This window comes from Bombina bombina, chromosome 4, assembly GCF_027579735.1.
Source record: "Bombina bombina isolate aBomBom1 chromosome 4, aBomBom1.pri, whole genome shotgun sequence".
Classification (NCBI taxonomy): Eukaryota; Metazoa; Chordata; class Amphibia; order Anura; family Bombinatoridae; genus Bombina; species Bombina bombina.
This window is the reverse complement of record NC_069502.1, coordinates 806131553-806142863: the sequence shown is the minus strand read 5'-3', so window position 1 is coordinate 806142863 and position 11311 is coordinate 806131553. Positions and strand designations below refer to the sequence as shown.

Here is an 11311-nt window from a genome sequence, read left to right as displayed (position 1 = left end):
TGTTCAATCAGCCAATAGGATTTAAGCAGCTCTAATTCTATTGAATGATGAATCAGCCAATAGAATGAGAGCTGCTTAAATCCTATTGGCTGATTTGAACAGTTAATAGGTTTTAAGCAGCTCTCATTCTATTGGCTATTGGTGTGAAGAGGATGCTCCGCGCCGGATGTCTTCAGGATGGACCCGCTTCGCGCCTCCGGGATCAAGATAGAAGATGCCGCCTGGATGAAGATTGAAGAGGCCGCCTGGATGAAGACTTTTTGCCGCTTGGATCAGGACTTTGCCGCCGGGATGAAGATTGAAGAGGTCACCTGGATGAAGACTTCTCGCCGCCTGGATCAGGACTTCAACTCCGGGATGAAGATCGTTCAAGTGAGACTTCAAAAACTGTAAGTGGATCGTCAGGGGGTTAGTGTTAGGCTTTTTAAGGTTTTTTGGGGTGTTTGTTTTTTTTTTTTTTAAATAATTTAGACTTGGATTTCAGTCCTCCATAAATAATATCACTGGGGCATTTTCATCTGTGTGTTTTACTAAAAAGAGACAAGGCTCTAAAATGTCTCTCTCTCCCCTAGTAAAAACCTCCCTGTGCTTAGTGATACAGATGATCTGTATCTCTCAGATATATCACACACGTACACTTACCTGTACTGATATTGTCACTGATTTCCTGCTTCACAGGTTCCAGCTGACATGTCACAAATGTAAACTCACTTGTGACCTGCATCCCTCAGACACATCACACACATACACTCCCTTGGTCCATGCACCCATCAGACGCATCACACATGTACACTCACCTGTGACCTGCGTCCCTCAGACACATCACACATGCTCTCCTATGTACCCTGCACCCCTCAGACACATCACACGTGCACTCACATGTACCCTGCACCCCTCTGACATATCACACATGTACACTCACCTGTACTGATATTGTCACTGATTTCCTGCTTCAGAGCTTCCAGATCATCAGTCTGTTCAGCATTAATTGTGACTTCAGTATTAACATCACCTGCATACATCATATAAAAATGGTTACATTTTAGCACTGATCAAGGAAATTATATTAGACATATATACACTCACCTGTACCCTGCCCCCCTCAGACACATCACTCACATAAACTTACCTGCACCCTGTAGATACATCATACACACACTCACTTGGTCCCTGCGTCCCTCAGACACATAACGTACACACCTGTGTCCTGCATCCATAATACTAAGCGCAACCATTGACATTAACTTTAGTGTGATGATGCGCACAGTCATTATCAGAGACATGAAATTGTCAGACAGATTCAGAGAGCAGGCAATTTGTAACAACTTTCCAATTTACTTTTATTATCTAAATTGTTTTGTTCTCTTTGCATCCTTTGATACCAAGAAAATGAAGAAAATTATATAATAGAAGTAAATTTGAAAGTTGTTCAAAATTTTATTCTATGTCTGAATTATGAAAGAAAAATGTGGAGCTTGCATGTCCCTTTAACAAGGCTGACATTTATTTAGCACACCCTATACTTTGAATGGATAGCACAGGATTTGTTACTAACGCTCGTATTACATTGGCCACATAAGTGTTACACTCAAGCACATTACAAAATAGCATTGGAAAAATGAGTGCTTTTGGAGACCTGAAGTAAACCTTTCACAATACAGATAGAGCGTGCACTTTTAAAAAAACTTTCCAATTTACTTCTGGTACCAAGAGAATGAAGCAAATGTTGTTATATTTTGTTGAAGGAGCGGCTAAGCACTACTGGGAGCTAGCTGTACACATTTGGTGAGCCAATGACAAGAGACATATGTGCAGACACCAAACATCAGCTAGCTAGTAGTGCATTGCTGCCCTTGAGCCTACCTACCTAGGTATGCTTTTCAAGGAACTATACCAAGAGAACACAGAAAATTAGATAATAGATGTAAATTGGAAATATGTTAAAATTGTACTCTTCATCTGGAGCACAAAAGTGTAATTTTGCCTTTACTGTCCCGACCCTATGAATATATGCACAACAAAACATACAGTGGCTCACAAAAGTGAGTACACCCCTAACATTTTTGTAAATATTTTATTATATCTTTTCATTTGACAACACTGAAGAAATGACACTTTGCTACAATGTAAAGTAGTGAGTGTACAGCCTGTATAACAGTGTAAATTTGCTGTCCCCTCAAAATAACTCAACACACAGCCATTAATATCTAAACCGTTGGCAACAAAAGTGAGTACACCCCTAAGTGGAAATGTCAAAATTGGGCCCAATTAGCCATTTTCCCTCCCCAGTGTCATGTGACTTGTAGTGTTACAAGGTCTCAGGTGTGAATGGGGAGCAGGTGTATTAAATTTGGTGTTATCGCTCTCACACTCTCTCATACTGGTCACTGGAAGTTCAACATGGCACCTCATGGCAAAGAACTCTGAGGATCTGAAAAAAGAATTGTTGCTCTATATAAAGATGGCCTAGGCTATAAGAAGATTGCCAAGACCCTGAAACTGAGTTGCAGCACGGTGGGCAAGACCATACAGCGATTTCACAGGACAGGTTCCACTCAGAACAGGCCTTGCCATGGTCGACCAAAGAAGTTGAGTGCACGTGTTCAGCGTCATATTCAGAGGGTGTCTTTGGGAAATAGACGTATAAGTGCTACCAGCATTGCTGCAGAGGTTGAAGGGGTGGGGGGGTCAGCCTGTCAGTGCTCAGACCATATGCCGCACACTGCATCAAATTGGTCTGCATGGCTGTCGTCCCAGAAGGAAACCTCTTCTAAAGATGAGGCACAAGAAAGCTCGCAGTTTGCTGAAGACAAGCAGACTAAGGACATGGATTACTGGAACCATATCCTGTGGTCCGATGAGACCAATATAAACTTATCTGGTTCAGATGGTGTCAAGCGTGTGTGGTGGCAACCAGGTGAGGAGTACAAAGACAAGTGTGTCTTGTGTTGCCTACAGTCAAGTATGGTGGTGGGAGTGTCATGATCTGGGTCTGCATGAGTGCTGCCGGCACTGGGGAGCTACAGTTAATTGAGGGAACCATGAATGCCAACATGTACTGTGACATACTGAAGCAGAGCATGATTGCCTCCCTTTGGAGACTGGGCCGCAGGGCAGTATTCCAACATGATAACAACCCCAAACATACCTTCAAGACAACCACTGCCTTGCTAAAGAAGCTGATGGTAAATGTGATGGACTGGCCAAGCATGTCTCCAGACATAAACCCTATTGAGCATCTGTGGGGCATCCTCAAACGGTAGGTGGGGAAGCAAAGTCTCTAACATCCACCAGCTCTGTGATGTCGTCATGGAGGAGTGGAAGAGGACTCCAGTGGCAACCTGTTAAGCTCTGGTGAACTTCATGCCCAAGAGGGTTAAGGCAGTGCTGGAAAATAATGGTGGCCACACAAAATATTGACACTTTGGGCCCAATTTGGACATTTCCACTTAGGGGTATACTTACTTTTCTTGCCAACGGTTTAGACATTAATGGCCGTGTGTTGAGTTATTTTGAGGGGACAGCAAACTAACACTGTTATACAGGCTGTACACTCACTGCTTTACATTGTAGCAAAGTATCATTTCTTCAGTGTTTTCACATGAAAATAAATAATAAAATAAAATATTTACAAAAATGTGAGGGGTATACTCACTTTTGTGAGATACTGTATATAATATAACAAAAATAAAGTATTTCACTCAGTTATACATATTTAATACAAAAACAAATATTCTAACAGTGATTTATGTTTAAATCTTTTTATTAATATCATGGGTTTTCACATTACAGAAATAGATTTTCTTCTCATGTGGAACAATCAATCTACAATTAACTAAGCATTAGGAAAGGGATGAGCAAATATGAGTTGTAACATATTATGGGTTGAGTATCTGTTCTTCCATATAGGAGTTTCATCTACCTTATACAATCACTGCTCAAGGATTCTCGAGCCTTTCCAAAACAATAAGTCTCTGATCGTGTATTTGTCCATATCTTCCTTTCTTTTCTGGATTGTTCCATATTGTGTTGTCCCATATTTAACCATTTTCTTAAATAACTATATTGAGGTATAATCAACAATTCAATATTACTAAATGTAAATTTAACAGGTAACCGAACCTAAGCTGCATTCCTTAAGGTCTCTCTAGAATTCTTAACATCAGCTTAGAAAAATAAAAATAAGTAACAAATACAGAAAAGAAAAATTAACAAAAGGGTAAGCTAGGTCGCCGGGTGTCTCCTCCTTTCTTCCCCTCCAGGTCTTACTGTCTTCTCCCCCTATTTCTAGGCTACAGGAGATCATCTCGCTTTAATTGAGTCTATGTCTATTCAGTGTCCAGTAAAACCAGATCTATTCAAATTGTGTCTGTGTGTCTAGTAACTGCGAAGCAGTTTCATACATGTGGTATGTTAGAGAAATTTTATTGACTACTTCCACCCAGGGGGGTGCTGAGGTTTTCCAATATTTTGCTATGCAGGTTCTGGTAACCGTACTAATGATTCTAATGAATGTGTTTGTCTGTTTGTTAAACTGAGGTAGTGGGAAATGTAGAAGAGCTTGCAACGGCGTCAATCGAATGTGTTCATCTAGGACAGAGCTTAGTAGATCTGATGTTTTAGCCCAGATATCTCTCACCATTCCGCATTCCCACCACATATGACAGTAGGAGCCTACTTCCCCACATCCTCTATAGCAGGACCTATTATGATTAGATGACATATGGGCAGTTTTTACTGGGGTTAAGTACCACCTAAACATCGTCTTGGTGGTGTTTTCTCTCAGATCGGCGCTTAAGAGTCCTTTACAAGCTGAATTAAACATGTCGTCCCACCATTGCTTATCTTTATTTATATCTAAATCTTTCTCCCAGTTCAGAATCAAGTTAGATTTTGATGTATTGTTAGTTGCCTGTATCTGTAGGTATAATTTAGAAATGGCCCCCTTTGGTCTGTGTGTGGACTTAAGTAAACTCTCCAGAGGTGTGGTTATGGTGGGCTGAAGGTCTTTAATATATTCATGGATTACAGAGTTAACTTGAAGATATTGGAACCATTGTATTTTTACTGAGTCTAATTGGGTCTGTATCTGATTGAAAGTCTTAGGCTTACCTCCACTTAACCAGTCTGCCACTCTATAGAGGCCCTTATTGGCCCATTTATCTACTATGTGTTGTGACTCTTTGGGAAGCAGATATCTAATTGGGTGTACTAATGTCTGGTTGGATAAGAGATTCTGTCTTTTGGTCAAGAAGGACCATATTTCGGTAGTGTGATGTATGATCTGTAATCCTGGCTTATCCTTGAGGTCCCTTCTTATATGTTTATGCCATAGAAAATCATCTAGATAAGGGGTATCTCTTATCTCTGCTTCTAGATTGGTCCATATGACCCCTTCCACGTTACGTCCCACTAATGCCGTCTGTGCTAGTCTTGCTGCTTTTTAGTACTCTACTATGTTGGGAGCTCCAATTCCACCTAGACTCCTATGTTTAGTTATCAAAGCAGTTGCTATGCGAGCTACTTTATTCCCTCTAATGTAAGTTATTAAGTCTCTTTGTAGCCGCTCAAGATCTTTTAGTGGGACTTTTATGGGTAAGGTTCTAAATAAGTATAATATCCGGGGAAAAATTGACATTTTGACTGTTGCTAGTCTACCTAACCATGAGAAAGTGTGTGTCTTCCATTTGCTTAAGATTTTCCTTATCTCTTTGTATATGGGTTCATAATTGTATTTATATAACTGGTTAATCTGAGGTGTAAGGTGTATCCCTAAGTATTTAAGCGAGTGAGTAACCCATCGTACTTCAAAGTTAATGTGTATAATTTTTTTGGTGTGTTGTGGAAGTCCCAAAGGTAATGCTTCACATTTATCTAGGTTGACTTTGTACCCTGATATTTGGGAAAATTGGTCCAGTAATTTGTATAGATTGGGTAAGGATGTGAGGGGTTTCGTCAGTGTCAGAAGGATGTCATCCGCAAAGAGTGTCAGCTTGTATTCCCGATCTTTGACCTTCACCCCTGTAATGTCTGGGTCTAGTCTAATTTTGGCCGCTAGGGGTTCTATGCAAATTGCAAAGAGCAGAGGTGACAATGGGCATCCCTGCCTTGTGCCGTTTAGTATGGGAAAACTCTTAGATTTGTAACCTGAGATAGACACTTGGGCTGAGGGGTTAGAGTAGATTGCTTTTAGGGTTGTAAAGGCTCCCTCAAATCCCATCTGTTGTAAAACTGCAGACATATATCCCCAGTCCACTCTATCAAATGCCTTCTCCGCGTCCAACGAGAGGAGCAGAGAAGGCATTCGTTTGTCTCCCACATAGTCTATAATGTCTAACAGTCGACGCACATTGTCTGGTGCTTCTCTGTCCTTCACAAAGCCCACTTGATCAGGGTGGATCAGCTTTGGAAGTATGTGTTTTAGTCTATTGGCAAAAATCTTCGTCAATATTTTTAGGTCCTGGTTAATGAGCGATATTGGTCTGTAGTTTGCACAACATTTGTTGTTTTTACCGGGTTTAGGGATCACTATGATTTTGGCCTGCAACATGTCTGTTGGAATGGTGTGTCCTTCTAAAATAAAATTACAGAGATCCGTGAGGTGGGGGATTAGGGTTTCCTTGAAAGTTTTATAATATTCCCCCGCGAACCCATCTGGTCCTGCTGCCTTCCCCGTTTTAAGTTCCTTTATAACCTTCCCGACCTCCACCCTTGTGACTGGGGCATTTAGTGTGTCGTTGTCTTCTTTTGTAAGTAGGTGCATGTCAGCTTCTTTAAGAAATTTCTCAGTTTGGGATTGTAAGGTGGTCGAGTGTGTTACTTTTTTACCGTCATATAGATTTCCATAAAACTCTGCAAATGCGTCTGTTAAATATTGTGGGTGGGATACGGTGGTGCCGTTTGTCAATAAGATAGAAGGAATAATAGATGCCCTACATCTCTCTTTTAATTTATTTTCTAGGTATCTATCGGGTTTGTTCGCATGGATGTAATATTGTATTGCTCTAGTTGATTGGTTGTTTAGAATATTGGCTAGGTTTTCTCTTTTGGCTGTGAGGGCGGAAAGAATTTCTTTTTTTTGTGTGGTTTTGTGTAGCTTCTCTAGTTCTGAGATTTCTTTGTGTAAGTGTGCTAGCTGGTCTTTGTATTGTTTGTTGCTTTTGGATTTGTCTTGAATGAGTAACCCTCGTATGTATGTTTTGTGTGCTGCCCATGGGGAAATAGGGTTAGCTGTGGTTTCTTTGTTGAGATCCCAATATTCGTTTAACGATTTGACGTATTTCTCTTTATGTGTAGGATTTTTTAAGTATGATGGGTCATATGTCCAGGTTCTGGATCTTTGCGTATCTACGAGTCCCTCTAAATGTAAAGAAAGTATTGAGTGGTCTGACCACACACAGATCTGAATTGACGAGTACTGGAGAAGTGGTTGTAGGATCTGGCTAATATATATGTAATCCAGTCTCGTATACTGCTTGTGAGCTGCTGAGTAGAAGGTAGTGTCTAGGGTCTTACCATATAATGTGTACCAAGAGCCAAATAGTGCATGTGGGGCCAGGTGTTCTAGAATAGAGTTCACTATCCTGTTGTGTCTAGTTTGTTTAGCAGTAAGTTTAGTTTTATTTTCTACAAATTTGGTCATTGTAATGTTAAAGTCTCCTACTAGGATAATTTTGTGTTGGGACCAGTTAGTAAGCAGGTTAGATATATGGTTGAAGAAGGAGTGTTGATTGTCATTGGGAGCATATATGTTACATAATATGACACTAGATTCCCCACATTGGCCTTTAACTATAAGGTAGCGCACCTCTCTATCCGCTATAGTAGATTCATGTTTGAAATCAAGACTAGCATGGACCAGAATCGAGACCCCCCGTTTCTTAGTGTCGGTGGTTGCATGGTAATGTTGTGTGAAGCTTTTTGCCCAGTATTTTGGGATTATGTCTCTAGTAAAGTGAGTTTCTTGGAGAAATAAAATATTGGCCCCTAATCGGTGATATTGGGACATGGCTGTGCGTCTTTTAATATTAGTGTTTAAGCCCCTCACATTATGAGAAATGAGGTGTATTTTTGGAATCATGGGATAGATGTATTGTGGTATTTAGCTTTTGTCAATCTAGATATGTAAAATTTTGATACATAGGACCCTAACGAGGTAGATGGTTCCACAAAGAAGACCTTACTGTAGATTTCTGACCTGGGGGGGGGGAGAATCCCGGCAACCTTAAAAAAAATAAAACAGAATTTTTAGGAAACATACAAGAAAAACAACATAAGGAATAACAGATTTTACATCTAATCATTAGGCAGTTGTCCAATAACCCTGATGTCACCTCCAACTAGGTGACTGGAGCTGTGTAAAAGCATAAGTTATACTATTAGCTAAATTATCAGCAACTTAAAAGCAGGATGTGATTTTACTAAACAAAGAAACTAAGCAGGAATTAACTGACTATTATGTGTCTCCTTCTAACTAGAGGAGACATAGTATGGGTTCTGACTTCTCTCAAGAAGTGTAGAGTCAATTTGACCCCTCAAGTTCTCCATCTAGGAAGGATTTAAAGTCACAAACCGCCGGTTAGCGGCTCTAGAGGCGGATCTTCAACCCCCCCACATTGTTGCAGGGGTATCAAAGGATGACCTTTTGGATGATCATCTTGTTTCATTTCTTGACTCTTTTTCGGTTTACTTTTGTCCATCTTGATTGTCCCGAGATGCTCGGCGATCGATGTGGTTGTTCTTCAGTTGACATGGCAGGGATTTCCAGCCCCAGAAGCTTGCAGGTGGAAGAGACATCCTCAATCTCATGAACTGTGATGGTTTTATTGTCCTTGAGGATGTGCAGGGCGAAGGGGAACCCCCATCTGTATCTAATTTGATTTTTACGTAGCATAGAGGTCAGGGGGCGCAGGGTGCTTCTTCTTTGCAGAGTACGAAGGCTAAGATCTTGGAAGAATTGAATAACGCTTCCTTGGAATTTATAAGTTGGTTTGTCCCTGGAGGCTTGAAGGATTTTTTCTTTATCTTGGAAGAATGACAGTTTTATAATGACATCTCTAGGGGGTGCATCTTCTTTGGGCCTTGCTCGTAAAGCCCTGTGGGCTCTTTCAATTGCAAATACTGAATCTTCCGCCTCCCCTGTTATGTTTCTAAACAGGTGTTGTAGATATGTGTTAAGATCGGGATTAGCAATTGTTTCCGGGACCCCTTTTAACCTGATGTTATTGCGGCGTGACCTATTTTCTAGGTCATCGACCTTATCTTGCAAATCATTAATGGTTTGTTGTTGTATCTGCAGGGTCTGAGATGAGGCTTCTATTTCGTTTGTTACCGTGTCCCTCTGTTCCTCCAGAGCTTCGACTCTACCTCCTAAATCTGTTATATCAGCTCGTATGTCGTTAAGGCTAGATGTGACGGCTGTATGCATGGAGTCTATTTTCCCCCACAACTTCTCAAAGTTTGCAGTAATGTCTAATTTCGAGACTAGATCTTTAAAGTCTGCTTTAGTCAGCGGTGTTGTATCTTTAAGGGAGGATGGCTCTGTTTCTGTATCTGAATCTTTTCCTGATTCCATATTGTCTGGCTCTGTTATCTTGGTATGGCGTGAAGGCTTGAAAAAAGTGTTCACATTTGTCGTTTTATTCGTTTTATCTCCCTTAATCAGTTTTTTAGTTGACATATTAACTGCCTGCTTCCAGAGATAAATTTGTGTATTGGAGAAGTGTGAGTTATAAGAAATCCTCCTTTTGGTGATGATCTCTCACTTATATATGTAAGTGCAATCGTTCAATAAGAGAAAAAAAAATATTTTAGACTAGGCAACAGGAGTTAAGCTGATAGTTGGTATCTTGAGAAAGTAGTAAAATTATCACTCCGATTTCCTTGCTTATTGTTGTGTCTATATAGTTAGCCAGTTTTGTATTACAGTTGTTTGTTCACCCTTTACTTCAAGGTATCTAAACTTTTTAAGTGTATTTCTTTCTCCTTGTTTCTCTATTTAGCCAGATCCCCAGCTCAGCTCCCTGTTATCTAGGGATAGACATTCCTGCTTTATTGTAATTTCTTAGTGAGAGGCCCCATGTAATCTTGCTCGGTGTCTCTGTGAGTAATCTGTTTCTCTCCCCTAACGGCTAAGGGGGTATGATAGAAAATTTGAAATAGAAAGATATCCTCCCTTTCTCCTATCTTGTCACTTAACATATTGTAAATCCTGAGGCTGGGGGAGGGCCAAGGTTCCTTATCTCTATCTCTGTTATCCAGCCTCCCACTTCGGCCTTTAACGGTCTGGGTTATATATTTGTCCCCAGGTCCGTGTGTGTGGCTTATAAGTGCGGCCTACTTGCGTGGCTTCAGAGAGTCGGACCGGACTTGTTGGCGGGGTCTCTAGCCGTTTAAGTATTTATGTACTCACTGTGCGCTGCACGACTAATTGTCCTCTGATCATGTCAACAGGTTACGATGCTGTGTTCTGCGCTAGCTCGGCGCGCCATTACTGTTGTGTCTGTCAGTCTATTTTCGGCGCGAACGCCCGGCATCGCTTAGAGATGTCTTCACTTAACCTGTCGCTCTCATCCGAGTTTCTATTTATGGCCCCAGTGTCCAAGCACCTTACAGTGTGTTTTGAGGCAGCTTGCTCAACAAGTAAAGCAGTGTTGCTGATTTATTTATTAGTTGCAGCTCAGAGCTCAAGGATCACACTTCCATCCTCGAGCTCAGTTAGGCTCCGCCCCCCCAACAGTGATTTAAAGAGATATGGTCTATGATCAGGTGCTGGACTGGAACAGACACAAAGTTGTATATGCAAGTGTTTTTATTTATATGTGTATAAATATACAGGAGTCTATGCAGAAAGGGACTCAGCAAGATCACAATAAACGACCTCCAGATGTTAGCACCTGAGGCTTTGACTCTTCCGATAACATTCTACTTTCAACTTGTAATATGAGTACAAGAATAGGAGCACTATAGATTTAACTTGAGTGGAGTTAGCACTCAGTAGTGATTATATTTGTGTGCTTCATGTGTAATCTAGCCCTTAGTTATTCATACATGAGCTGCTCACTGACTTGTGTCTGTTGTGTAACCATCTGAGAAAATATAACTTATTTACATGAGACAAAATGTCACCATCAGAATATTCTCTTTACTTAAAGGGACATGATACCTACATTTTTTCTTTCATGATTTAGAAAGAGCATGCAATTTTAAACAACATTCCAATTTATGTCTATTATCTAATTTGCTTCATTCCCTTGATATCCTTTGTTGAAAAGCATATTTAAATAGGCTCAGTAGCTGCTGATTGGTGGCT

The 11311-nt window shown here is 40.6% G+C and overlaps 1 protein-coding gene across 1 annotated transcript in view; it reads right to left on the bottom strand.

Moving 5' to 3' along the window:
* Positions 1 to 875: 875 nt before the first annotated feature.
* Positions 876 to 11311, bottom strand: part of LOC128657888 (gastrula zinc finger protein XlCGF53.1-like) — a 129285-nt gene continuing 118849 nt past the window's right edge. The window contains exon 9 of the mRNA XM_053712315.1: positions 876 to 1012. Within this exon, the coding sequence (XP_053568290.1) occupies positions 876 to 1012 (137 nt within the window). The remainder of the gene's footprint in view (positions 1013 to 11311) is intronic.